The following is a 26,585-nucleotide window of genomic DNA, read 5'->3' on the forward strand; positions in this document are numbered from 1 at the left end:
ATGAGGGTGGTGAGGCACTGGAATAGGTTGCCCAGAGAGGTTGTGGATGCCCCAGCCCTGGATGGGGCTTTGAGGAACCTGATCTAGTGGAAGATGTCCCTGCCCATGGTGGGGGGGGTTGTACTAGGTGGTCTTTGAAAGTGCCTTCCAACCCAAACCATTCTGTGGGTCTATGAAAAAGGGCTGCATTTCCCTGGGGAGGGTGGTGCTGTTGGCACAAAGGTTGTGGGTCATCTTGGGAGGAGCTGCTGGGTGCTGCTATATCTACACTGGGTGCTGCTGTACCTAGGCTGGGTGCTGTAGCCCAGGGGTGCTGCTGCATATGCCAGGCACTGTGCCTGAGGGATGCTGTGCCTGATGGTTGAAGTTGCACACCTGTTGCTGTTGTACACACAGTGCAGTACCCGGCCAGTGCTACTGTACATCCTGGGTGCTGTACATACATGGTGGCTGTACCCAACATCTCCAGGTGCTACTGGGGTCCCTGTGCCCTGCATGAGGGCAGGGTGCCCTGCAGCTCCCTTTCTCAGCCCTCCCAGCCCTCCACCAGCCACCTCGCACCACAGACACCCACGAGCTCCAACCAGCTGCTGAAGGTGGGGAAAGGGACCCTGCATGGGGGCCACATCCCTGCTACAGCGCTGAGCCCATGGGTGCTGTTTCCCAAACCGACGGGACCCTCTCCTGCCTGTCACCCTTGAAACATGCAGCTGAGTTTTCCCAAATACAGGTGTCCGGCTGAAATTGAAGCATCAGCATCATCCTTCTGCATCCCCTCGTGCCTGGGGACCGATTCCTCCGGCTCACTGCCTCTGCCCCATGGCTGTCAGGCTGGAAATCCCTGTGGGGCCACCATGCGTAGGGCCCAGCATGGAACTCTGCTGCTGCTGCGCTGCTGCCTGCTCTCCTGTTCTGCTGCCTGCTCTCCTGCCTGCACAGGGCCACAAAGCGAGCACAGGCTGGGGAGCATGCACATGACACATCTCAGCAGATGAGGGGCCGTGACTCCCCAAAACCGGTCCCGCTCTCCAGGTTCAGGGTTGCAGCCACCGGGGTAATGAACTTATTTGAACTCACCCTCTGGACGGGAGCAGGGAGCCAGTGGGAAGTGCCCTCTCCTGGCCTTGCATTCGCCACTGCAGCCTGTTACAACTCATCACCATCCTGCGATTATTTGATAGCTCCTGCAGCATCTGTCCCCGCTCCAGCATTGCTCTCTGGAGTCGAAAATAGCTTTCGAGCCACCCCGGGGAAGACCGGGATCTCCCTTCCCCTCAGCTGGTATCTGCAGCCTCGTCCTCACCCCCGCTGCAGGGCAGAGCACCCCGCCGCTGCTTGATGGACACTGTCCCACACCTGTCCCCCTGTGCTGCAGATGTGAGGCAGCATCTGTCACTACCGTGTCCCTTTCAAAGGGGAGATGGGGACCAGCCCTGGCGAGGCAAAAGGGGCCCAGGGGGATGCCCACCCACCCCGAGCCCCCCACTGCCCCCCCGCACACCCCAGGTACAATCTGCCCCTCCTGCCCCAGGAGAGGGACTCCCTGCTGTCAGTATCTTGTGGAGCTGCCAGGATTTCAAACCAGGAGCATTTCTGCACACTCCAGAATTAACAGGAGTGCAATCCTGGAAGAGGGGTGCCCAACCGCTAAAACCACTCTCAGCGTCTTGCAGAACAGCCCAGATTTCAAATAAGGAACATTTTTACAAAGCCCCCCTTCCTGGATTTCTGCCACAGAGGATAGGGGTGGATGTGCAGCGGTACAAGCACAACTGTCCTACCCCTCTCCGCGCAGGGACAGGCCTGCAGTCTCCCGGACACAGGACCAGCAGCCAGGCGGTACAGGAGATAACTTTATTGAATCCAATGGTGTTAGACAGACGACCGAGAAGAGACATGCCGGTTGGTGCGGGCAGCGTGGGCAGCAGGAGCTGACTTGGTGCAGGGCTGGATTTGTTTCTGTCTTTCATAACATCCTCAAGCCTTTTCCTGGCTTCCTTTTATACTTCTTTTAAAATTTCTTTTAAGTAAAAACAACTAATTGTGGAAAGAGTCCAGATGGTGTTTGTTCCCTATGATTGTTCCCGCAGCTATGTACAATGTGGGGTTGGGTCTCAACATCAGGTATAAAATGGAGCAAGTTTACAAACTTGGAGGATGCAAGGAAAAAGCAAAGACAGACAGGCGAGAGCAGTAGAAATCTGGACCAAAATCTTAAAGAGAAATTTAAAAAGTGCTATAAAACCCCTCGGCAGGAATACCATGCAGTTAAGAAACACAAAACCCAGTCAATTACACAGATCATCTAAAACAGGAATTTGTCCATTTTGTCCTTTATTTAATTAAAAAAAGGTTGTTTGTTTTTAATAGAAAAAAGCTAAAATTGTAAGGTTCAGGCCGCCGGGCGGCAGCAGCTCGAGGGGGCAGGAGGGTGAGGCGCTGGTGTCTCCCAGCTCCAGCCCCTCAGGAGGGCTCCTGGCATTCCCAGGGGCCACGGGCACCTTTGGGGGCAACCTGCACCTTTGGAGGTGGCAGGAACCCTTGGGGGCAGCAGGCACCGTTGCAGGTGACAGGCACCCTTGGGGGGGTGATGGGCACCTTTGGGGGGTGATGGGCACCATTGGGGGGTGATGGGCACCATTGGGGGGTAGCACAGGGACGAGTTAGTGCAAACCTTGGACCCCGTCCCTCTGGGGACAGAGGGGGTCAGCCCACAGACACTGGCAGCATTAGGGGACACTGAGTCCCCAGTCCCCCCAGACAGCTGCCACGCTTGGGGACACGGGGTACTTGGCATAAGCCAGGAGGAACCCATCAGGGCCCATCCCCTCCAGCTAGGTAAGCCCAGCAAAAGCCCCCCACCATGCACCAGCCCAGGGCACACCTGCTGGCATAGCCCTCGCCCTTCCTATTCCCCATGAGGATTCCCCCTGATTTACACCGCAGTGTGCCACTCGCCTCCAGCATGCCCCAACTGAGGTTACAGGGCAATGGGCAACCCCGCACCGGGGAAGGATGGGGCAAACCTGCAGGAAACAGGCTGGGGGACGCCCAGCAGCACAGCCCCAAGCAAGCCGGTGACAGGGACAGTTTGGTCAACGTTTTAGTGGCTCCCTGGGGGGGTCAGAAAAGAAAGTCAGACCTAGTCAAGGCTGCCTGCAGGCCATGCGATGTGAGGGGTGCATGAGCCCTCTCCACCCACAGGACTCCTCAGGGCACCAGGGCACAGCATTGCCCAGGCATGGAGCAGCCCCAAAGGTGCATCATGCCCTTTCCTGCCTTGGGCAACAGAGCCCCGAGGAGGACGAGAGGAGCTGGAGGGGAGAGCTGGGTCCCCACCGCTGGCCTCGAGCAGCTGCTGAGCCGGTGTCTCATACAATCAGAAAAGAAGTCAGCACAGCACAGTTATCACAGAGTACAAAAAAAAAAAAAAAAAAAAAAAAAAAAAAAAAAAAAGGAAAGAGGCACACGGCCAAGCCCCACCAACTCACGCAGGGCATTCGACTACAGATCTATTTACAGCAAGTCCTTAGCTGACGGTGGCAACACAAGAGAAGGCAAAGAGAAAGCCCTAGCGTCCAAGCCAGCGTGGGGAGGGACATCCCTGTGCAAAAGGGCCGGGCTGGCCGGCCCCGGGTGGCAGTGGGGAGACGGCGGGGAGGCTGTCGGACAGACAGAGAAGTGAGCACCACAGGGCGCACGCGCCACGGCCAGGATGCGCCAGGCGGCAAGGCAAGATGCACTGGCTGAGAGAGCACCAAGGGCAGAGGTGGCGGCTGCCTCCGACCGGCACTGGCAGCAAGGCCAGGCGGTGGAGGAGATGCTTGTTTTGGAGGGTTGTGAGGCGTCCCTGAAGGCCACACCAGCCGTGGCATGGGGAGGGGCTGAGGCTGCCTAGCCCCCAGCCTGGCAGGGCTCAGCAGACATGGCCCTGGGGTCACCTCTCCCCAAAAGGCTCTCCAGGGCCCCAGCTGAGTGCGGGAACTGAGCTGGATGGCAGCAGAGAAGAGCAGGCAGGCCACAGAGCCCAGCTGGGCTCAGAGAGGGAGGTGCTGGCCCAGCAGAGCACACTGCAGCCATGCTCGGGGACAGGCAGCCGAGGGGTGCTCAAGGCAGCAGCCCCAGCTTGGCCATGCTCAGGCCAGTGCCAGCACCCCTGTCTCATCCCAGCCAAGCTGGTTTTGGGGACAGGCATAGGACACTGCAGCTGGAGCAGGCTGTGACAGCGCTAGCCCAAGACCCACGTGCCCCCTTCCTGCACGGCTGAGGATTAAGGCACCGTGGCAGCACCAGGGCTGATCCCCTCCGTGCCAGGAGCCTTGCCTGTGGCATTGCACAGTAGGACTAAGAGGACACAGAGCAGCCCTAGCAGTCCCCAGAGCACCAACATGGGGCACAGCGAGACCCTCCCAGGCCATAGGGCACAGGAAGGCACAGGGCCTTGGGGAGCCAGTGGCATGGGGACTACCCCCAGGCATGGATCACCAACCTGCACCCCCAGGCCTGGCAGCACCGAGGGGACATTGAGCAGGTCATGCCTCCCAGCACTGAGGGGACAGAGCAGGCATCCAGCTGCCCAGGGATGGGGCAGCAGCACCCTCCCCATGGCCAGGCCTCAGCATCCTCAGAGGGGGATGCCCCATGGCATGCTGACCTGGTGGGAGATCCCAGCCCCAGGGCCAGACTCTGACTTGGTGCTTCTGGGGATGGGGGAGCCACCGGGTGAGGGGCTGCTCCGAGAGCATCCTGCTGCCACCAGCTGCCAAGTCCCCTCTCAGCCAAGCTGTGAGGCCCCAGAAGGTGGGTTCAGGGACTGGAGATCGTCCAGTGAGCACCAGTTTTGTGACAGAGGTGGTTTGAGTGGTGGAACCAACAGCTGCAAAAGAAACCAAAGGGAAAGAGTGCTGCTTACAGGGAAGCAGTGGGCACCGGGCCACAGGCTCCAGGCCAGGAGAGTGAAGAACCAGAACAAAAAAGGGACCAAAGTGAAGTCTGGACTCGGCCAAAGGAAAATGGGAGGGGGGGAACAAAATAAAATAACCAAAGCAGGGTTTATTGGGCTGTCCTGGTTGCAGCGGCTGCCATGCAGGTGAAACAGGGAACGTACAAAGACAGGAGCGAGAGCCGCACTCCTCCTCGGCCAGCGCTTCCCACAGCAGTGGCTCCCTCGTCGCCTGCCCTCGGCTACACCTGGCTGGGTGGAGAGGGAGCTGGAGACCCTCATGCCCACACTCTCGTCCTGCAGCCACACGCTCCTCCTGCGGCCCCCAGCTTTGGCCCAGGTGGCTCCCACGGGGTCCCTGCCCCACGCAGGGGCCTTCCTGTGGCTCCCGGGAGCCGGGGCTCAGCCACATCAGTCGCCCTGGCCCCAAAGCCCGAGAGTTTGCAATAGAGACAGAAAAAAAAAAACAAGAAGAGAAACCAGGATTCTCCTACCCCCAGGGTCAGGAGGGGAGATGGCACCTCACGCTCTCCCACGGATGGGCTGAGCTTCCCCACGCTCCACTGGGATGTGCTGGAGCCCCAGTTCCTCTCTGCTCACTCGCCAGCCCTGCACTCCGGGACACCAAAGGAAAAGGAGAGCAGCCTGGCGGGAGCGGTGCCTGGCGGCAGCTCCCCTCTGCCTGGGCCGGCATGTCCGGGCCTCACAGAGTCGACTGCAGGTCGGGATCCACCATGGTCTCGCGGTCCGGAGACTCGATGTAGTTGGCGGCTTCCTGGAGCTTCAGCAGCATGGCCATCTGTGGGGAAAGGAGCATGGCACCAAGCCCAACGGGGATGAGAGGTCCACGGATGCCCTGGGAAGGCCAAGGCCACTTGGCCCTCCATGCCCTCCCATACAAATCAGCCACCCCAAGCAGCTCCTTAGAGAGTAACGCAAAGCCCAGAGATGCTGCAAAATCCCTCCCTGTCATCAGGGTCTGGCCTTGGGCACAGCTGGGATGCTCAAGGCTAAGCATGCCAAAGCAGCATGGAGGGACAGGCTCTGGCCCATCAGCTGGCATCATCCATGGCAGCCTGCTGTCTGCTAGCAGCCTCGCCAGGTGACACACCAGGACATGTACATGAAAGCCCCAGTCTGCATGTGCCTGCGTGTGTGGACGTGATGCCTCGTGGAGCGCCACGCCGTGCCCATTCACTGGCACATCACAATGTGCCTGGGTGTTGCAGCCTGCCAGCACCACCATCCCACATCCACCACTCCTCCCAGGAGTGCAAAATGTTTCTGCATCCCCAGATCAGGCTTTTTACAGTGAAAAATAACTGGGAGAGTGAAGCTCCACCTTGCTCTCCTCTCTCCACCAGCCCAACCTGGCCAACCTCCCGGTGCGCAGCACAGCAGGGCCATACCAGAGGGTCTGAGTCCAGGGAGCTGGGTGTCGTGTCTTTGACGGTGCGCTCCTCGGGAGGAGAAACGGTGCTGTGGGGCCCAATAGTGGGTGGGGGCAGGTGGTACAGCTTAGACTGGTCCTGCTGCGCTGATGGCCAGGGCAGGGTGTCCCGCACCCACTCCACGGGGTCCTCCCAGGCTGCCTTCTGCCCGTGGACCTGCAGGCAGGGAGCAAGCAGCAGCCACCTCTTCACCATATGCCAGAGCTGGCAACGTCACACCCTGAGCCCCCCCAGGACAGTGCTATGTCCTGCTGCAGCCACAGGGCAGGGCAGGGACTGACAGAGATGCCACCTGTGCCCAAAATCCCAGCGCCTCCCCTCTCCCCATCCTGTTAGACTGCTGCATCAGCATGTCCCCAAGCACCACTGGCTTGCATCCCCACGTGCCAGGCAACTCTGGGTACCTTGAGCCCATCTTTTGCCCCCTCTTGCAGGTAAGGGATGATGGAGTTGTTCCACAGGTCAATGAACCAAGTCCGGAAATCCTCAATGCCTACGGGGCAGGACAGGAAGAAGCAGGGACCTGTAGGTGGAAGGCAGAGTGTGAAAATGGGAGCTGGGTCCCCCTACTTCAGATACTGCCCCTGGCTCCGTGACAGCAGAGCACCAAGACAGGCAACCCTGGCTGCACAGGGTGCCCTGGGCCCAACCACCTCCTGGGAGCATCGCCCAGGCAGCATCAACCTGACACACATAGGCAAAAAGCAAGCTATCAGGCAAGGAATGGGGCTGCTATGTTCAGTCTACCCCCCCAAAATCATGGTGAGGCAAAGGAAGACCTGCCTGGGAAAGCATGGCTCTTCTGTGCCCAACGAAGGATGCCCGAAAGACAAGCAGCCTTGGCTGACACCATGGTGACAGCTCCCATAGGGCATGGGAATAAATGCCACCCAGGCAAAAGCAACATTTGTATGCATTGCCCACCAGCTTTTGGTTGTGTGGGACTGGGAGACACGGGGCAGCACGTCAGCTCCCCAGGCTCCTTTGGGAGGGTTTTGCCCCTGTCCCTGGGCGCTCTCAGCAGCCCAAGGTAGAGGAGGGAGGTGCGCAGTAAGGCCATACCAATGAGGAAGTCAGAGGTGCTGTGTTTCTCCAGGAAGGTGTGCAAGTGGTACCAAAGCTTGGGCACCCAGTCCAGCACACGCAGCAGCTCCTCCTTATTGGCATTGATGTCTGTGTCCGACTCCAGCAGCTTCCGCCGCAGGTAGCGTACCAGAAAGCCATTGGCTGGCTCCACATTGTTCGAGAAGGTCAGCATCCTGGGGGAAAGACTCAGGTGTTCAGGGCTGGGTCTCCACACAAGCTGCCCTATTCCCCAGTACCCTCAGGGGACCTCCTAGCACCCCCACACTGCATGTGCCCAAGGTTGGGGCATCAGGTCCTTCTGGGATGGCAAGGACAGGGCTGGGGCTCAGTCCTTGGTACTCATTAGGGTCCCCAATCACAGGATGTGTCCCCATCCTGTGGGCTGCCCAGGGGCAGGAGTGATGGCCTATGCTCCCCCCCCCCAAAGCCCCACAGGGATGTTCCCCAGGGATGTTATGGTTCCCACCTGAAGCTGAGATGGAGGCCATGGTTTGGGGTCATCTTCACAGGCTGGTTGGTGGTCCCAATGATGTAGGGGCTGAGTGAGTGAGAGAGAGAGACAAGATCCATGAAAAAAAAGCACCCTGCATCACCCCCACCCATAGCAGAGCAGATCTGAGCAGAGCAGACATGCACAGCCATGCAGCCTCATGTTCACGAGCCCAGGGATCTTGCCAAAAGCAGTGGGGAGCATGTGTGTGCCTGGGAGACTGCGCCGGAGGAGGGTGCAGTTGGGCTCTCACCATTTGTGGTACTTGCAGGTGAGCGCACCATTGACAAGCTCGCTGATGGAGCCCGCCTCGCTGAGGTCGTCCAGGAGGATCACCAGTGGCACGTCTGCTGTGCCTGTCTCCCGGTCGATCTGGTTGGCCAGGTTGGAGAGGTACAGTTGCAGGTCCTGCAATGAATGGGCCAGGTGTCACATGTGGGGCCATGGCATGGCTGCCAACAGGGACTGCAGCACCAGTACCAACAGGGACACTTCAGGCTGCTGTGTGGTCTCACCTTGCAGGACTGCTGGTGCATGTTGAAGGTGCTGACAATGCCCTCAGTGACATCCCGACCCGAGCGCTCCACGAGGTACTCAGCCAGGCGGTTGGTCAGGTAGGTCTTGCCTGTGCCGCTGGGTCCCGAGAGGATGAGCCGCCGGTGCTTCAGCAGGAGACTGATATAATGCTGCATCATGGGCTTTGGGATGAGCGTCTCAAACACTAGGCTGTCCACACACTTCTCCTTCAAGCCTGCAGGCAAGGGGAGGGGTGAGGGTCCTGCTCACAGCCTGCGACACCACGAGACAGAGGGAAGATGGGACAGTGATGGAGCTTCTCCACCACACTGACCTTTGAGAGTCACAGCGATGCTGGTCAGGCCCCGGCGGCACAGTGGCAGCTCTGGCGGTTCTGTGTCCAGGACCCGCTTGATGTGGCTGATACTGTAGCCATAGACAGACTCAGTGCTGAGGCCCAGCGTGGAAGCAGGATCCATCTTCGTGATGTAATCCTACATGGATAAGGACAGGACTGTCAGTGCCCCCGACAGCTGGCAGGGAGCAAGCAGTGCTCAGCAGCCCCAGGAGACACTGGTAAGGACCTGGGCCAGGGAGCATCAGGCATGGTGGAGCAGTGTAAAAGGATGGCTCTCAAAAGAGGGGTCCTCACACTCCTACCTTGAAGACCTGGCAGACAGCCTCATCCAGCATCTTCCAGTCCACCTTCCCGCTCACCTTGGTCCAGCCCAGGAAAAACTCCTGCTGCTTGAGGTCCTAGAAGCCAAGGCAGAGGTATGCAGAGTTAGGGCACTGCATCCAGCCCCAGAGAAGCATTCTCTGCCCCTTGTCCAGGGCCATGGCAGTGGGACAAGTCAGGCTCACCATACAGCCCACACTTACCCCCTTGATGATGTGCTGGGGCGGCATGCGCACCACAATCCTCAGCGTCAGCTCGTCCTTCTGGATGCCAGCGCTGACAGCGTCCATGGGGGACACATCTAGGGACGGAGCAGTGAGGCTGTGCCGGCAGGGAGAGCCAAGCCACGGGGCCTGACCGTGCCCAGCTTGAGCCAAATCTTGCTGCGGCTGATCGTGGCACTGGCGGCACGACAGATCCCCATACACAGCTACATCCAGGTGAGTATCAGCACATTCCCACCACACACACGTGTCTGTCCCAGCCCTTCCCCATCCGCCAGCAGCTCTGTCACCCTACCTGCATCCCCCAGGCTGGGGCTGAAAGCGTGGCCAAGGGTGAGACCCAGGGAGCGCCGCGGTGAAGAGGAGGCCGACGTGCTCATGACGTGGCTGGGAACGGAGCCTGGCACTGCCGACGGTCCCGGAGCCACTTTGAGCCGGTCATTCTCAGCCTTCAGGAGATCCACCTCCAGCTTGGGGAGAACCAGTTAAGGCACAGTGTGAGGAGCTGGACGCTGGCAGCATCCCAGGGCTGCAGCACGGCTGTGGGGGTACAGGGACTGTGGCCACCCAGGTCCTCAGAGCCAGCCAGACTTCTGGCAGTGGTCCTCACCTGCATGTTGTGCATGGTCTCCCGCAGCTGCTCCAGCTGGTGGGCTGAGTTGAGGGCCTCCAGGCGGATGTCCGTCAGCTTCATCTCCTTCTCCCACAGCTCTGACCGCAGCTCTGACACCTCCTTCTTCTCCGGCTCACCCTCACCGTGGGCCTGGAAGAGCCTGGGCCAAGGGAGAGACAGTCTTGCACGCATCCAGGGCAGGAGCCTGCAGCCCTCATGACCAGCCCTCCCCACCCCATGCCGCCTGCCCTGGCCCCACGTACTCAGCTGTGTCAATGCCCACAGAGGAGGACGTGGAGGATTTGATGGAGGGCGAGGCAGTCTCTGTGGAACCATGCTGCAGCTTGGGAGAGGAGGGGGCCGATGAGTCCGGTGTGGCAATCTCCTCAATGTCCGAGTAGGATGAGGCCGATTTGGGTCCCTTCTTGATGCTGAAGGCCTTGTTGAAGGAGCTGCGTAGCTACAGGATACAGAAACGCTCGTTAGGGACAGCCCAACAGTGCAGCCTTGCAAGCAGAGACCTGGCCCGGTCCTGCCCCAGAGCCCCTGTCTACCCAGGACCCACAGACAATATGAGCTGGGAGCAGTAACACATATCCATCACTGAGGCAGCAGTGTACCCTACCACTGCCCCGGGGAAGGCACCGGCCTGACCCTGCTCTGCTGGCACAGCTGACAGATCAGGGCACGCAGCCCTTTGTGCAACATTCCAGCCCCAGCCTGGATGGCACCAAACAGCCCCACACAGTGGGACTCATTGTCCTGGCCAGGCTTTACCCAGCCTTGCCCCCTGCCAGCACCCACATCAGGGTGTTCAGGCACTGCACCAGCACCCTGGTCCATCAGGAAGGGCTGACTCCATCCTCACATTCAGCCCACCACAGTCATCCCAGCAAGTGGCATTTAGGGGGACATCCCCTCCTCCAGCCACTGAAGAGCCGGTATCATGGTGCAAGGGGACAATTTCAGCCCCACACCCCCCTCTGCCCTGTGGGGTCACCCTGGAAATGCAGAGGGCCAGCCAGCCCTCCGTGAGATGTCACCCGGGGTCCCAGCTGGGCATGCAGCATGCACACAGCACACACAGAGTAGTGGGCGGGTGAGCAGCGTGCCAAGGCCAGGGAGGAGGGACGGACACTGCGCAGGGGCCAAACTGGGACTGGGTCCCGTTTATGAACCACCAGCCTGCGAGACAACAGCAGGACAGGCACCCCGGGCTCACACTGTGTCCCCTGGAGGGCCAGGGCCTGGTCCGAGGGGAGGTGGGAGGAAGACAGGATGGAGAACAGACAGGATCCAGCACAACTCCCACAGGCACCAGGCAGGCTGGTCTGGTGTATCCCCAAAAGGAAGTATTGCCTTTCAGCATAAAAAAACAGGTGGGTGTCAGGCTCCGCTGATGGCAGGACAGCAAAGGAGCACTGGGACCCACATGGGTCCTGACAGGGACAGAGCCATTTGGGGTCACATCAGGCCAGCCATGGCAATGCAGAGATGGGCAGCACCACACCCCAGTGCCACAGGCAGGGCTACAGTGAGGTCCCCGTCCCAGAAGATCTGGCTACAGGCACTCAGGAGAATGCCCGTCTTCCCCAGGCAAGAAGAGGACTGTCGCCATCCATGGCACAGGTCCCCATCCGAGCCCTTCCTGCTGCCTCAGGGTCATCTGGGGCAGTTCAGCCCCTCCATGCGGGTGCTTATTTTGGCCTTAACATTAAAGGAAGCAGCCAAGGTGCACACAGCCTGGCTGGGGGCCCCGGGATGGCCCGTGATGGGGGTTAGTGCCAGTGGGATGGATGGAATGGGTAGTGTTATGAGCACCGTCCCGCAAAATGGAGCGAGTGCCCTGGCCGGGCAGAGCATGGGGTGGAGGGGACAGCATAGGACTTACCTCATACACCTGGAAAAAAAGGATTGAGGTCAGCATAGGGGGAGAGAAACAAAACAAAGCAAGACTTAATTGCGTGTCCAGCACAGAGCTGCTTGGTACAGGGAAGGGGCTGCCTGGCCGAGGTGTCTGGCCCCCCCGCACTGCCATAGCCTGTGTGGGTGGAAGGAAGATGTGGGGAAAAAACAAGGAAGCAGGCATGCAGGACCAGGGCCGGAAAGCTCCCAGAGGGGCTGAAGAAGTCCTGACCAACATGTCAAGACACAAGTTCATAGTTGCTACACGCTCCTTACCAGTGCTGTCCCCAGGGGACAGAGTGGACCAACACCACAATGCCAAGGTAGATCAAGAACAGCTGGCTCACAGGGCTGACCCTGGCCAGACCCTGCCAGTGGCTCCCCAAGCCCCACTCCTCCTCCCAGCACCCCATTCAACCCACCCAGCTCTTCTTCTTCTTCTTCTTAGCATCAGCGTCCTTGCTGCTGCCAATGCTGGAGTGGCTGGTGATGCTGTTGAGGCTGGAGATGCTGTCAGAGGAGTTCTGCCGTTTGATGCGTAGCTCTGGGGCCAGCAAAAGAAGTGGAAAAGATCAGGAAAGGAGGCATCAGCAAACTGTGTCTGCCCCAACGCCAGAGCAACCCGCACTCTCCTCCCTGCGCCTCTTCCTTCTCCCACCAAAACACCTTCTGAGCTCTCAGAGCCACCTCGTAAGATGACATGGGGCTCGGACACCACACGGGCACTGCCATTCTGGACAGTGACCTCAAACGCCAGGGAGATGCCCAGAGCACACATTGTTCTGCTCATCCCATGGCACCTCCCTGCCAGCGCCTTGCACTCACACTGGGGTTTCGGGGCTTGAAACAGCACTCATGGGAACAAAGCCAAGATCAGCAGCCAAAACTGGGCTGTCGGCAAAGGGCCCAGTGAGGAGGTGTCCCAGGGAGGATGACCATCCCGTTCCCCCCACACACCAGCACTGAGACTACTAACAGCTCTGGCTGTCTGACCCTGGCTTCTGATGCTCAGGAGTCCCAGGTGGGGAAGAGCTGCTGCCTGGGGGAAGCTGCCTCCCATGTGAACACCTTACATGAGTGAGGTGTGCCCTGGGGCTCTATGCCAGCCCCGGGCAGGAGCAGCCCAGCTGGGTTTGGGCAAGTAGCTCAGAAAAAGCTGCATCCCTGTGGTTGGGGGCTGCAGCACCATATCTCACCTTTGGGGGTGATTTCAGTGCCGTTCAGGGCACCCTGGATCACAGCTTGGGCCTCCGAGTTCTTCTTCTTCAGGAAGTCAATGGTCTCTCGCAGGTCCAGCAGCTCCGTGTCCTAGGGGAGCAGAGCCAGGAGGCATAAAGTGCATCCTGATAGCGCAGCATCCACCCTGAGAGCACCCGTGGGGTGGGCAGTGCCGCAGCAGGTTCACCCAAGTCCAGCATCCCTCAGCCCCACGAACACCCTCCTGAACCATCAGTGCCCCCCAATGCCCACTCGGCACTCTGACAGCACCCACCTTCTCCTCAGCGGTCTCAGCCAAATGCCGCAGACGGGACGTCATGCTCACCAGGCTCTGCTCAAAAGCTGCTACCAAGTTGGCCTGAGAGAAGTGGAGAAACAGGTGAGCACCCACGCCTGGGCAAGCACCCATGGCTGGATGAGCACCTGCTGCTAGGAGTGGGATTCAAGAGACAGGAGAGGGGAAAACCAAGGCTCTCCTGGGCGCAGGCCAGTACCAGCCCCACGCACTGCAGAGACAGAGCAGCGTGTCCTGCAGCGGGCAGTGGCTCCCACGGGGACTCACATTAGCAGATAGCTGGGACGTCAGTGTGGCCACCTTCTCCTGCGAGGACTCCAGCTCACGGCGCAGCTTGCGGATTTGCTGCGGGAAGAAAGCGGAGGGAGTGAGAGGGGTCAGGTGCTCACCCTTGCCATGGTGGCAGGTGCGGGTGACGAGCAGAGAGTGCAGGCTCACCTCAGACTGCATCTTCTCCTCAGCCTGGCAGTGCGAGAGCAGAGAGAGACAGACAGAGGAAGGCAGTCAGGAGGCCAGAGAGGCACAGACAGGCTCAGCGCGAGGCAGAGGCATGCACAGAGCCCCCCTCATTCCCACCCAGGCCCCCCCCAGCCATGCACAAAGCAGCGCAGCACGGAGGCAGCTCTTACGGAGGAGTAGGTGGAGGACGCGCTCGAGGCCAGGGACAGCACCGATCCATGAACTGCAACAGAATAAAACCCAGCATGTCAGGGTGCCCCTGGCCAGTAGCACCCCCAGGGGCTGCAGGTGCAGGGCATAGCAGGGTGCAGGGGACGGAGCTCCCAGTGGAGGGGGACTCTACGGTGGGGCAGGGGAGGCAGAAGGTGGGACAGCAGCTGCTCAGCACTGCCCGTTTCTCAGTGCATGGCTGGTGACCTTCCCGGGCATGTGGTGTGCAGCAGGGCGTGGGGAGCACCTTTCATCTGCACTCTCCTCTCTGGCCGAGCCTGGGGGCTCTGCCACCCTCCCTGGCTGCCTGGATCCCTGCCTCCCCAGTGTCACAACACCCTGGGGCCAATCCAGGGACACCAGGCACCCACAGGGGTCAGGGCAGGCTGTGGCTCAGGGCAGATGCCAGCACAGAGGGGTACACCATGCCCCTCAGGGCTGCTGTATGCTGCTGTGATGCTGAGGATGGGATGCACCAACCCATCTGACAGCACTGCAGCAGTGCCAGGAGGAAGGGACAAGCGTGCAGAGAGCCCCGCCGCCCCCCCACCGGGAGCCTCCTCCACCTGGGCAGGAGCGCAGCACACTCTCACCATCGTCCACAGGGTCCCGGAAGGAGCCCGAGCGGATCATGCCCTTGGGCTTGTCGGCCAGGGAAAGGGTGCTGCCCATCTGGGATGTGCTGTACAGCTCGAAGGTGGAGTCGTGGGTGGGGATGCTGTTGGAGCGGGTGATCCGTGGAGTTGCAGTGGCAGTGGGGCTCACTGCAAGGAGAAAGCAGGGAAGAGGCAGGTTCAGAGTCACGCCTGGGACCTGGGATAGGGATGGGGAAGCAGGGCTGGGAGCAATTCACGAGAGCTGGGATGCAGAGAGGAAGCATGGCTTGTGGTCCCAAAGCAGGGAGGGGCTGGGGGAAAGCTAAAACGCAGATTTACACTGGGAAGACCAGGACACCAGCACTAAAGTAACCACAGGGCTGAGACAAATCCACCACCCTGGGGCAAATTGGGGACCACCATGCCAGAGCCCACCACCTGCGGGTGCAGGAGGGGAACACCTGATCGCCGGCTGCCCTCCACTGGCAGCCCCAACCTGTCTGCCTGGACGCCCCAAACCCTCCAGGAACATGTAGGTCCTGGCAAGAGCAGGGCAGGGATCACCCCTTGCCCTGCCGGGCACCCCCAGAGGAGCAGGAGCCTGCAGGCAGAGTCTCAAGGGTGGATGAGATGGCCTGAAACGGAGGTGATGGACATCCCTGGCCCCTGGGCACAACCCAGCACCTTGGTGGGCCAAAAGCACCACATGCTGGGTGTTAGGGCTGCTGGGGGTGTCGAGGAGAAAAGCACCACCCAGGACAGCATCAGCAAGTAATACGGGGAGCAGGAAGGACAGGGCTTGCTGCAAGCAGAAGGGGCTGGCAGTGGAGGGCACTGACCAATGCTGGTAAGTGGACCCTTCCCGACCAGCGCCATGGGGAGGGCAGGGGGTGAGGGCAGGTCCTGCTGGTCATCCGACTCGGGGAGCCCGCTGCTGATGGCATGCGAATGGCGCCGCTCCTTGGCCTCCTCCTGGGAGTGGAGCTGGTACCTGGGGAGCAGAGCAGAGATAGGCATGGCGAGGTAGACCAGCACCATCCTGGCTCCCACTTGCTGCACTGCAGCCCAGCCTCCCTGGCATGGAGGGCACCACCAGCCCCCCATGGAAAGCTTCACATGCCCGGCCACCCTCCCTCCCCAGTGCCATCCAAAAGTCATTCGGGCTCTTTTACCTCAACCCTTTCTTGGGCAGCGTGTTCCTGTCACGGTTGGCACTGGAAGGGAAGGAAAGATCAGTGACATTCCTGCACAGATGAGGGAAGGTGCCATGGGGGTTGAGCTGTGGGAACAAGGAGCTTTTCCGCAGAAATGTAGCAGGAAGAGCCTCTGAAGCAGGCAAAGGTCATGGCAGAATGGCAGGGATGGATCTGAGCCCACAGAGGTGCCCCAGCAGCCCCATGCCCTCTGTCCAGCCATACCTGTCCAGATGTGCAAGCCGGGGGCTCCCACTCCAGCCCAGATCCCCTGCCTCTTCCTCCTCCTCCTCCTCCTCTGTGCTGGCAGGGGGTGCGACAGCAGGGGTGGTGGTGGTGGTGCTGCCCCCTGAAAAGGCACTGGGCAGGCTCATGGGCATCTGCAGGGACTCCATACTGCGGTGCAGGCCTGAGAGCTTGGGGTACATCCTGCCCTCCTTGGGGACGCTGAAGCCACCCATGAGCTCCAGGCCCTGGGAGAAGCTGGCTGAGTTGATGTTGAGGATGGGGGCAGGACTGGGGCTGAAGCAGGGCGCAAGGTGCCCACTGGCTGGGTGTAAGTCCTGGAGCTTGGCAGTGTGTGGGGGATGGAGCTCACTGGAGGAGGGCAAGTCCAGGCTGTTAGAGTTGACCTTGTCCAAGTTTGCCAGCGAGGGAGGCTTCACATAGGTCTTGGCAGCCGCTCTGGAGAGGGGAAAACAGGTAAGGAAGCAGGTGAGACTTGGGTACTTGGCATAGCCGGGCACTGAGCACAGCCCTGTCAGGCACCTGCTGCCCTCGGAGGTGGAAGGATCATACCTGAGAGGCGTGGGGGGCAGCTCGGCCACCTTGGCCGCTGGTGGGAGGCTGGCCTGGGCTTTCGGGGTGCTCTCAGGTGAGCTAACGCTCTTCAGCGTCCCACACTCAGAGTCAAGCGCCACCGCCTTGGCTTTGGCCTTCTCCTTCTCACGGTCCGTCTGGTTCACAGGGGCTGGCGTGCCACGGCCAGCGCTGATCTTGGATGGCTCTTTGAGCCGCGACACCGAGATGCTGCCCTGCTTGGTGCTCAGCAGACTGGGATCAATGCTGCTGCTGACTGGCCGGTTCGCGCCGCGGCCACCGGTCACACTCATGGAGCTGGACTTGGCTGGCCGGGGCAGGCTGCGGTATTGGATATTGGAACGAGCCCCTGGGGCCAGGAAGCCAGGCTCGGCTGCATTGGAGACATCCAGGCTTGTTTTCCTCCCACTGACCGGCTTGACAGGGATGCCAGAGCTCTTCTGGATCTTGCCGAGCGTGGCCGAGCCCCCAGCCTGCATGACAGTGGCTGTGCCAGTGGCAGGAGCTGGTTTCTTATAGCCAAAGGAGCTGGAGGCCGAGGGGCGTGCGAGACCTGATGGAGGCTTCTTGGCATCAGCAATACGGTCACGGCCAGCATCAGAGGAGGAGCGCTGCAGGCCTGTGCTCTTCACAGATAGCTTGCTCTTGTCGGTGGCTTTGGTCTCAGGCTTGCCTGGTAGGCAGGGAAGGATGGGTTAGTGTCCCAGGAGGCTTTGGGGACATTTGGGTGTGAACTAGCCCAGACAGGACAGTGGCATCACAGAAGCAGGGATGTGATAGAGAAGAAGGGACATGCCACCATCTCAGCAGTTGGGGCAGAGCCACAGCCAGGCCCCTGCTGCACCCAGCTAGCCTCCAGCCCGGTGCGTGGCCACGAGACCATGGGGCAGGCACAGCCCTAGGCAAGCAGGGCCTAGCATGGGGCCAGACCCACAACCTGCCTGCAGGGATGCACAGCCCTGCCACCCCTTCCAGCCCAGGAGTGGCTGCCAGGTCCGAGCACAGCCACAGTGCATCCTGTGGCCCACTTGCTCAGGGGAGGCCCATGAAGGTGCCACCCAATCCTCTCCCCATCAGAGGAGCTGAACCCTGCCTGAATTGGGTCTCACCTGCCACTTTGAGGGTGCTCTGAGCCGTGTGGGTGATGGGGGAGGTCACGGCCACTGGAGGAGTCTTGCCCTTCTTGAGGGAGCCCGGGGTGCCCAGGCTGACAGGCTTCTTCAGCTCACCAGCCTTGGGCCCCTCCTCGCCACCCTCTGAGGGCTCCCGCCGCCACTTGGAGGAGCCATGCTCCATCTTGAGGCTGCTGCTGTCGTAGTCCAGCTTCTTGGGTGCCTTGTCCTCACCCTCACAGTACCAGCTCAGCCCACTCTCCGCCAGTGAGCGCTTCTCAGAGTCCGTGCGCAGCTGTGGGCAGAGTGGAGTCAGGGGTGCTCCTGGCACCCACTTCAAACCCATCCCTAAGGAGCACCAGCCAGCTGGGAGAGGGATGAAGCAGACACCCTGTGCCATGCCTCAGTTTCCCCACGCCAGCACCCTCCATCCCCTCCTTCCCATACAGGCAGTGGCACCAAGCTGGGACCGGTGCCAGGAAGGGTTTGTGGGTGCCACAGGCACCTACCGCTATGGTCGAGTTCCTGCGTGAAGCAGTGGGGGTGGAGGGCAGGGAGTTGAGCGAGGAGCTGGCGTTGAACTCCTCCGAGCTGAGGTTGTCAGAGGCATCGCTGAGGCCGCTGCTGATGGAGCTGCTCTCATCCCAGCTGGAAGGGCAGAGACAGAGTCAGACCCCCCTGCCCAGCCTCAGCCCTGCCCGGCAGATCCTGCCACCCGTGGGACTTCCCTGCTCCAGGCTGCCAGGGCACAAACCTCAGTTCCCGGTAGCACCTGCTGCAGGGTCACAGCAGGGAGCTGGCACTCAGTGGCCACGGCTGGCTCCAGCCCAGCCTGGCACAGGCTTGGTGCCCCGCCAGCACACAAGCCCCAGTGACCCTGTGTGTCCCTATTAAGGCCCCTGTGGGGTTTTTGGGGGGAGGGAGGGTACCTGCGCAGCACATGGAGGCCAGCACTCATGCAGGCAGAGCTGGCAGCACCGCAGTCAGCACCAAGACCCCTGTGATCTGCCCCACCAAGAGGGTCAGGAAGATTGCTGGAAAGGGCAGGGACCGGCTGGAGTAAACAAACTAGCTGCCCTGCAGCATCCACCCTTCCTTGGGTGGCTCCCACCCACCACCTCACTGCACCCTGCATCCACAGCAGGCACAGGCAGCAGCTATGGGCACCGCTGCTATGCCAGGGCGGCTGCTCCATGCCCGGGGCTCAGCGGACCATGCACAAGCCCATCTGCAGGGCTGTCAGTCAGTGCCACGCTGGGGCGGCAGCTGCCTGCACACCCCATGGTCTTCGCTGGCTCTGCAGCACAGGGCTGTGCCCATGGCGATCCGGCACAGATGGGCACAGAACATTTTCCAGCAGGATGAGCATGGCCCCTTTCAGGTCAGCAGGTGAGTAGGTCAGCAAGGCCCTGCAGGCTCTGAGAGGGCTGCGGGAGTCTGGGGGTGACAAGCAGCGGCATAGGAGAGGGGAGCAGAGCTCGGGGCTGAGGCCAGCCCCGGTCCCTGCTAGAGATGCCCATTCCCCAACACCAGGGCCACAGACGGTGCAGGAGGAGCCCAACAACTGGTGAAGCCACTTAGCATCACCCAAGTGACACTGTGACCCTGGCTGAGCTGGGGACAAGACAGCATGGCCTGGCAGAGGAGAGGGTGCCTGCTGGGTGCCTCCGCCAACTGGGGTGCCAGGGCACAAGCAACAGCCACCACCATCCCCTCCACAAAGCCCACACCCCAGGACAGAGCAACACAGGCAGCTCCCCTCCAACCGGCCCTGTGTACCCTGCTCTTCCTAGACATCGGGAATTGCCCAGAGCCAGTATGGACACAGTCCCCTTCATCCCCACAGTAGCTTTTGGGACAGAGTCCCCCACAGGCACTGCTGCCCAGGAAAGGATTTAATTATGACCACTTGCCTGGATGTACTGCTGGGCTGCCCAGCTCCAAGCAACTCCCACAACCAGCCTCTGTGCTGGGGGTGACTTCTCGCCAGGACAGAAATCCCCAACCCAGAGCACGAAGCAAAGCTCCTCTCCCAGGCTGGCATCACCCTCACAGCAGGCAGCGCTGGGAGCGAGGCAGGGCTTTGGTGAGCTATGTCCTGTGAGCACATGGCTGTGACCAAATGTGGTGCTGGGTCTCTTCAGCTTGGCTTTCATGGCCTGGCAGGGCAAACCCCAAATGCTCTCTCAGCCTTGCATGGGAAGCTCCTGCTGACCTGTCCCCAGGCATCTCAGAAGCCCTGGTGAAACAGGCACAGGGTCAGGGGCTGAACTGGGGCATGAAGTGACACCAGATCCTCCTTAGCAAACCCATGCCAAAGAAGGGCAACACAGAAGGTCACAGGTGATATCCCAAAAGCACTCAAGACATGGGGTGAGGCCTGGGAGCCAGCTGCCCACCGTGGGGTATCTCTGGCTCTCTTACAGGGCACATGGCTGGCACACTGAGGGGTCCCCAAAACTGACATGCATACGCTGTAGCTGGCACAGCAAGGAAAGCCTCAGCTCAGGCTGCACTGCAGCACCAACTGCCCCTCGGCAAACACAAACTCTCGAGCACGGCCAAGCCCCGGCACCCCGGTCCATGCCGGCCGAGGCCACACGACTGCCCCCCGCAGACCCCAAATGGGGGGGGGGGCAACCATGCCGCAGCGTCACGCTGGGGGCAAAACTCAATTCCTGCTTTGTGCTCCAGCCCCTCCATCTTACGCAGAGCAACTCCCCACCTCCGTTCAGCCGGCACCGCACCAAACCCACCCTGAAGGCAGCGATGCGCCGGGACGCCCGCAAGCCCTGCATCCCTCTGCCCACGACAGCTCCCAGGGAAGGGATGCTCAAGGACAGCGGCGGCAGCGAGGCGGGGGCTGCGGCAGCGTGACCGTCCTGCCGCGCTCGCCGGCACCGGCCGGGCGTGCGGGAACCCACCACCGGCCAGAAAGGTCCCGACACGGCCCCGGTGAAGCATACCCCGACCCCGACCCGAGGAGGTGGCTGCATCCCGGAGGGAGCAGGGCATGGACCTGACCCGCGGCCGCGGTGCGAGGGGGCCGCGTGGAGATGCTCCGCTCCCCTCCCGGCCCAGCCCCACCCCGCTTCGGAGCCCCCCCCTCCCCGGTCGGACATAGAGCCCGGCAGCCCCGGAGCCCGTCCCGCCCCGGCGGGGTCAGCTCCGCCGGCCGGGGGTACCGGAGCCCCTGGAACCCCGCAGGGGCTCGGCCCGGCCACGCTGCAGGTGCGAAGCGGGGGCCAGGGCGGGGGGGGGGGGGGGGGGGGGCTCGTCCCGCTCCCCGGCTCAGGGGAGCCGCCCCGATGCTGCGGTGGCAGGCGCGGCCGCGCTGCCCGGGTCCCCCCTTCCCCCCCGCGGCGCGGCCGAGACAAAGCACCGCCCGCTGTGCGGCCCCGGGGCGCGGGGCTTTGTCTGCCGGGGCCGGGCTCCGGCCGCCCGCCCGCAGCGCGCGCGCCCCGCCCCGCCCGGCGCCGGTAGCGGTGCCGGTACGGTGCCCGTGCCCGCACGGTACCTGCTGGCCAGGCGCGGGGCGCGGCGCGGCCTCCCTGCCCGCAGCATGGTGCTGCCCGCGGCAGCGCGGCCGCGCCGGGGGCGGGCGGGAGGGGCGGCGGCGGGACCGCCCCGCGCTGCCCGCGCCTTAAAGCGGCAGCGGCCCCGGCCCGGCTTCCCCCCGCCGCTGTCCATGAGCCCCGCCCCGACCGCCCCCCCGCCACCCGCCGGGATGGGCCTGGGGTCCCGGCTCCCAGCCCCGCCTGTCCCGGTGCCCCCCCCCCAGCCCACAGCCCCGCGGCCATGTCCCCACAGCCAGCTCCAGTGCCCCCCAGTCCAGCCCATGACCGCCCACCCCTGTCCCTGCTGCCCCCCAGCCTCAGCCCAGCATCCCCCCAGTCTCAGCCCGGGGCCCCCCAGCTACCCCCAAGCCCTCCCTCATGTCCCCACAGGCAACACCAGTGCCGCCCAGTCCAGCCCACAATGTGGCACCAGTGCCCCACAGGCCATCCCTCAGCCTGGCCCCAGCGCCCCCCAAACCCCCCCAGTCCCCCTCCCCGAAGGTACCACCTCCCGCCGTGGGTCCCTCGGGGGGCCAGACAGCTGCACCCAGCAGGCTCAGCTCCTGCAAGGGCACCCGCGCCTGCACTGCTCTGCGCTTCATCGGCCAAAAAGCCTATTTTTGTCCTTTTTTCCTCTCTCTCTCTCTCGCATCAGAGCAGTGACACCAAGGACACCTTTGCCAGCCCGGCAGCGGCAGGCAGAGAGGGTTAACTGCAGCCTTGGCAAAAGAGACCCAGTCCCTGTGGGCTGGGAAATAAGTAATTCCTTCCTCACGCCTTCCTCGGCAAAGCAACGGCAACGCCTCTTGGCTCCCTCCTTGCCGCGCAGCCCCATCACTCAGCTACACGGTGCTTGCCCCAGCAAGGCGAGGTGCTGTGGCATGGCGCGGCAGGGAGGGCCAGAGATGCAAGACTTCAGTGCCCGACCATCCCCGTTCCCCCCTGATCTGACCCTGCCTGCGCCCACCATCCCCACAGTGGCTCTCGGCCCTTGGCCGGAGCTCACAGCTGGGAGGCCAGCGGTGACACCGCCTCAGCGTGGTGTGGTACCTCCCGCAGGCAGCCAGCCCCGCTGTGTGGTGATGGCCTCAATGTCGGTGTGCGCCAATGGGTGCGGCGGCACAGCCTGTCCAGCATCGTATCCCCGTGGTCCCTCCGGCCTGGCATGACGCCGGACACAGTCCCCTCCCTCCCCTTCTCCTGGCCAGCTGCCTTGGCCCCACTATGGCCAGCTCGGGCAGCACTTGGAGGAGCAGCTCTGGCTTTCACTGGGCCCAAATCTGGATTCAAGGCATCCAGGGTGGCGGGGAGAGTCAGCCCGGCACAGCAGCCCCCAGGAAAGGCAGCTTCGACCCTACCAGAGCCAGGACTGTGATGCGAGATGATGGCAGAGAATCACTGTCAGCCACAGCAGCCCCACCGGTGCTGGCACCAGCACTGGTACAGATGCCTTCGCAGAGGAGCACCCCCAGCCCATTGCTGTTGGAGCTGGAGGGTTCGAAGTCTCCCTGCTTCACCTGTCTCACAGCAGCACAGACACCCACCTGCATGCCAGACAGACCTGCTGGCACCAGCCAGGGCTCCCGGCACTTGTGTCCCTGCCAGGCTGGTGCTGCCGAATCCCCACCGCCTGCCTAAAGTCCACCCTGGACTGAAGCGAGCCCCTCTTGGTCTGCCCTGGCCCCTTCCTCCTGCTCTGCCGTAGTTGCTGCAGGGAAGGAAATATGGGGCTTGCGCTGGGGGGTCCCCACACCCCACATCAGTGGGTCACTGGCACTGAGGGGGCTCTGTGGACATGCCACCAGCGTCCCCCATCACAGCCTCGTGCTGCTCTGGCAGGACCGGTGGGGAAAGTGTGGGCACAGCCAGGGCTCTTCCCTCCCTCCCCTTCTCCGCCACTTAATGGGGCAGAAAAACCAATTAGCTTCATAAATCACGTGGGACTCCCCGCAGGCATGGGAGCGGGCAGGGGTGGCTCTGCTTCCCCCTCACATTTGCCTCAGGAACCGCCTCACGGCATCACAACACCCATAACCCCCTCCTAGACTCCCTTAGGATCCCCACAGCCCCCTGCACATCCCCCATGCCCCTTTAACTGCCCCAAGCCCCCTCCCGTACTCCTCGAGAACCCTACAGACTCACTTAGGACCTCCAGATTCCTCTAAGTTCTCCCCAACCCCCCTAAATGCCTGTGTACCCTCCAGGACACGGTCTAAGCCCCCAGGTACACTCCCAGATAGCACCAGCCCCTGCCACAGGCCAGGCTACCCTGACCCCAGGTGCTTCCCACTTGCATTTTGGGTAATGGGATCTGGCACCCTTCACCAAAGACATGCTCAGAGGAACAGGGGTCTGCAGAGACCTTGCAGATGGAGAAACTGAGGCAGGGAAGGGGGTCTGACTTGCCCAAGCTCACCCAGCAGAAGATCAGCACCACATCCCAGCAGTTGGTCTTGTCCCCTATCCTCCAGGCAGCACTGCCTCTGGTCCCCAGCTACCCAGGTCCCTGAGGGGTGCAGGGGACCCCCACTCATGGGTCCCTGGGGCATGCGTGGCCCCTGCGAGGGGAGACCCGTGGCCAGGCTGCACCTCTGCTCCAGCTCTGCACCGCCAACTGCAGTAATAACGCAGTCCGATTTCCCCAAGGCAGCGAGGCCAATGCCGTGGGGGTGTCAGCCAACGCTCGCCTGCCCGCAGCAATGAGATCAGCCACGGACCCCAACCACACGCCTGGCCGCCAAGCCAGCAGGGCTGCTGAACTCAGCTGGCCCCGCTGCAGGGGGGGCAAAATGCAGGGTCACCCCTCTGACCCCCCCCCCCCCCGAGCGACGGAAACCTCAGAGGAAGTGTCCCCATGCGGGGATCTCCGGCTGTTTTGGGAAGGGTGACACACGACGCCTCACTCGGGGCCGCCGCGGCAGCACAGCGGGCTGCAGCGGCCACATGAGGCAGTAGGAGAGTCCCAGGGCAGCGCCGGGGTGGGGGAGTGGTGTGACTCAGCCCGCTTGCGAAATTCCTATTTTTCCCGTTGTCTGGACAAGCTGGTGGCCTCGGACACCTCCACCCGCAGTGGCCTGGTCCCTTCGCAGGCAGCAGGGTGGCACGTGGCAAGCGGCAAAGCCAGGTCTTGAGCTCCCTGGGTGGCAAGCGGGTGGGCAGTCAGGTTTGGGGGGCAGACCCCCCCAAGCAGCTCTCCCCAGGGCATGCGGGGTCCAGCCCTGGGCTCGGCTCTGCTCCGTGTCCACGCCCAGCCCCACCAATGAGCGGTGGAGGCCAGCAGCTTCCCAAATCCTGGGTGTGCACTGACCCCTGGGTGCCCTGCATCCCTCAAGTCCTGCAACCCCGGGGATCCCCTTCCCAAAACACCCCCTGTGGCCACAGCCACAGCAACCCAGCCCGGGCAGCCCCAGAGGCCGAGGGTCAGGGCTGGGCACCTCAAGCCAAACCCCAAAATAAAGAGCTGGCTGGAACGCACCACAGAGGAAGGGCGTTTCGATGGTGGTGGTGCCCAGCCGGGTGTCGGGGCCCCTTTCTGGGACCATCCCCCATCCCCAGCTGGAGGGAGGAACCCCGCCGAGCCCCGGCACACGGCGCAGTGCAGCAAATATTTATCCAACACCACTTCCCCGGCCACTCCCCCGCCTCCCCCCCGGCCGGCCGGGCTGGGGCCCCGCACACACGCCGGGCCACGTGCAGGGCCACGGCCGTGCCCCACGGGATGTCCCTGCCGAGAAATGACTTCACGGGTTTGCTGGGATGGTGGTGAGGGGTCAGGCCAGACCGGCCAAAGCCGAGTGAGGGGTGTTCGAGGGAAGGGAGCAGAGTGCCAGCGCCAATCCTGCTCGGAGCAGGAGAGGAGGGCGGCAGCTCCCCTGCCGCTCTTGGGGAGCTGAGCCAAACATCTGCTCCCGCCTCCAGGCTGTGCTGAGCTCAAGTAGCTGTGAGGAAGCCGGAGCCAGGCCAGCCGGAGCGCAGCGGGTGCCAGCTCGAGAGCATCCCTCCCGGGGCAGTGCTGCTGGCAGCCCCCAACCCCGCTGGAGGGGGCCATGGGCTCTGTAGCACCTGGCTGCCAGCAGCACCCCCGCGGTGGCATGGGACGGTGCCCGGGGTTGTGAGCTGGACACACGTGCCGATGCCTGAGCTGCGTTGCGCAGTGCCCCACAAAGGCTGCTGCCATGGCTCCATTTCATGCTCATGAACAGTCAGGGCGGTACCTGGCTCACAGGGGTGCAGATGCTGCCACCACTGTGGTGGGATGCAATGCTACCTCCCTTTCCACCTCCAACAAAAAACAAGGCCCAAAAGGACACCCCCAAATCACAGCAGTCCCGGGGTCACACAAGGACTTCCCCAGGGTTCTGAAAGCCCCAGGGGATGTGCACAGCCTTGGGGATTGGCTCCAGAGCGATGCCTGCATGCCCAAGGACCTGCAGCACACACAAACCATCAGCGCTCCCGCAGCCACCGCAGCGAGAAGGTGCTGACTCAGCAGCCAGCCCTGCTCGCTCGCTCTCCTGGCCCTGTGCATGAAAATGGCAGGATCAGGCCCAGCAGCACCCATGCTCTGCCAGAGGGCAGGATGGGTCCAGCCTGGGCGTCCCCATGGGATTCTGCTACTGCTGAGTATTTGAGCAGCTCCAAGGATGGAGCCAGCTTTTCCCAATTTTTCCCTGGGGACCTCACCTGGGAAGCTGTCCATCCCACAAGCACCATCTCTGGGCGCACAGCTGAGCTGAGGCTTCATGTCCCCATAGGTCACCTTGTGTACCAGAGCCAGCCAGCCTCCTCCTCTGCACCCCGCAAACCCCACCGTGAGCGGCTCTGCCCTGCCACAACCCGGGCATGCCCTGCCCTGACCCGCTTGCAGCCAGCAGGGTGGACCAAGGGAAACTGAGGTACAGCCAAGGCCACACAGGAGGTCCCTTCAACCCCCAGCTGGTGCCCAGTGCTGTCCTGCAGCATGAGGCGCACCACAGGGACGTGCTCAGGCCCTGCTGAGCCCTTGGCACTGGGCGCGGTGGCCTGATGGACCCCTCCAGGGACATCCAGAGCACCCCAGCTCCCTCGCAGCAGCATCACCATTTGTGGGGAAGAGGCTGAGGAACAGGCTGACTGATGAAGCGTCTGACAAAAGGAGGGTGGTGGAAAGGACGACATCACTTGGAGAGCAGACTGCTCTCCAAGCCCAGGAGATGTGGCGGAGCAGGGCAAAGCAGGGAC

General features: G+C 62.2%; 1 protein-coding gene across 4 annotated transcripts in view; it reads right to left on the minus strand.

The window, feature by feature from the left end:
• Positions 1-1,840: 1,840 nt before the first annotated feature.
• Positions 1,841-26,585, minus strand: part of NAV1 (neuron navigator 1) — a 78,470-nt gene continuing 53,725 nt past the window's right edge. For 2 of the 4 annotated variants that reach the window (XM_069771583.1, XM_069771580.1), the window contains exons 7-32: positions 18,318-18,456; positions 17,806-18,103; positions 16,676-17,369; positions 16,103-16,561; positions 15,857-15,898; positions 15,524-15,675; positions 14,682-14,852; positions 14,049-14,101; positions 13,858-13,881; positions 13,687-13,764; positions 13,399-13,482; positions 13,103-13,214; positions 12,329-12,450; positions 10,265-10,461; positions 9,999-10,161; positions 9,684-9,858; positions 9,368-9,465; positions 9,146-9,241; positions 8,820-8,979; positions 8,485-8,720; positions 8,223-8,377; positions 7,946-8,017; positions 7,456-7,652; positions 6,798-6,916; positions 6,352-6,549; positions 1,841-5,741 (exon numbers count right to left, since the gene is read on the minus strand). In XM_069771583.1, coding sequence (XP_069627684.1) covers positions 5,646-5,741; positions 6,352-6,549; positions 6,798-6,916; positions 7,456-7,652; positions 7,946-8,017; positions 8,223-8,377; positions 8,485-8,720; positions 8,820-8,979; positions 9,146-9,241; positions 9,368-9,465; positions 9,684-9,858; positions 9,999-10,161; positions 10,265-10,461; positions 12,329-12,450; positions 13,103-13,214; positions 13,399-13,482; positions 13,687-13,764; positions 13,858-13,881; positions 14,049-14,101; positions 14,682-14,852; positions 15,524-15,675; positions 15,857-15,898; positions 16,103-16,561; positions 16,676-17,369; positions 17,806-18,103; positions 18,318-18,456 — 4,390 coding nt within the window. In that variant the 3' untranslated portion in view covers positions 1,841-5,645. Of the gene's footprint in view, positions 5,742-6,351; positions 6,550-6,797; positions 6,917-7,455; positions 7,653-7,945; positions 8,018-8,222; positions 8,378-8,484; positions 8,721-8,819; positions 8,980-9,145; positions 9,242-9,367; positions 9,466-9,683; positions 9,859-9,998; positions 10,162-10,264; positions 10,462-12,328; positions 12,451-13,102; positions 13,215-13,398; positions 13,483-13,686; positions 13,765-13,857; positions 13,882-14,048; positions 14,102-14,681; positions 14,853-15,523; positions 15,676-15,856; positions 15,899-16,102; positions 16,562-16,675; positions 17,370-17,805; positions 18,104-18,317; positions 18,457-21,325; positions 21,408-26,585 lie in introns of those variants that run through there. The other 2 variants (XM_069771584.1, XM_069771581.1) reach the window with 2 other exon arrangements.

The sequence above is a fragment of the Haliaeetus albicilla genome, chromosome 26 (genome assembly GCF_947461875.1).
Source record: "Haliaeetus albicilla chromosome 26, bHalAlb1.1, whole genome shotgun sequence".
Classification (NCBI taxonomy): domain Eukaryota; kingdom Metazoa; phylum Chordata; class Aves; order Accipitriformes; family Accipitridae; genus Haliaeetus; species Haliaeetus albicilla.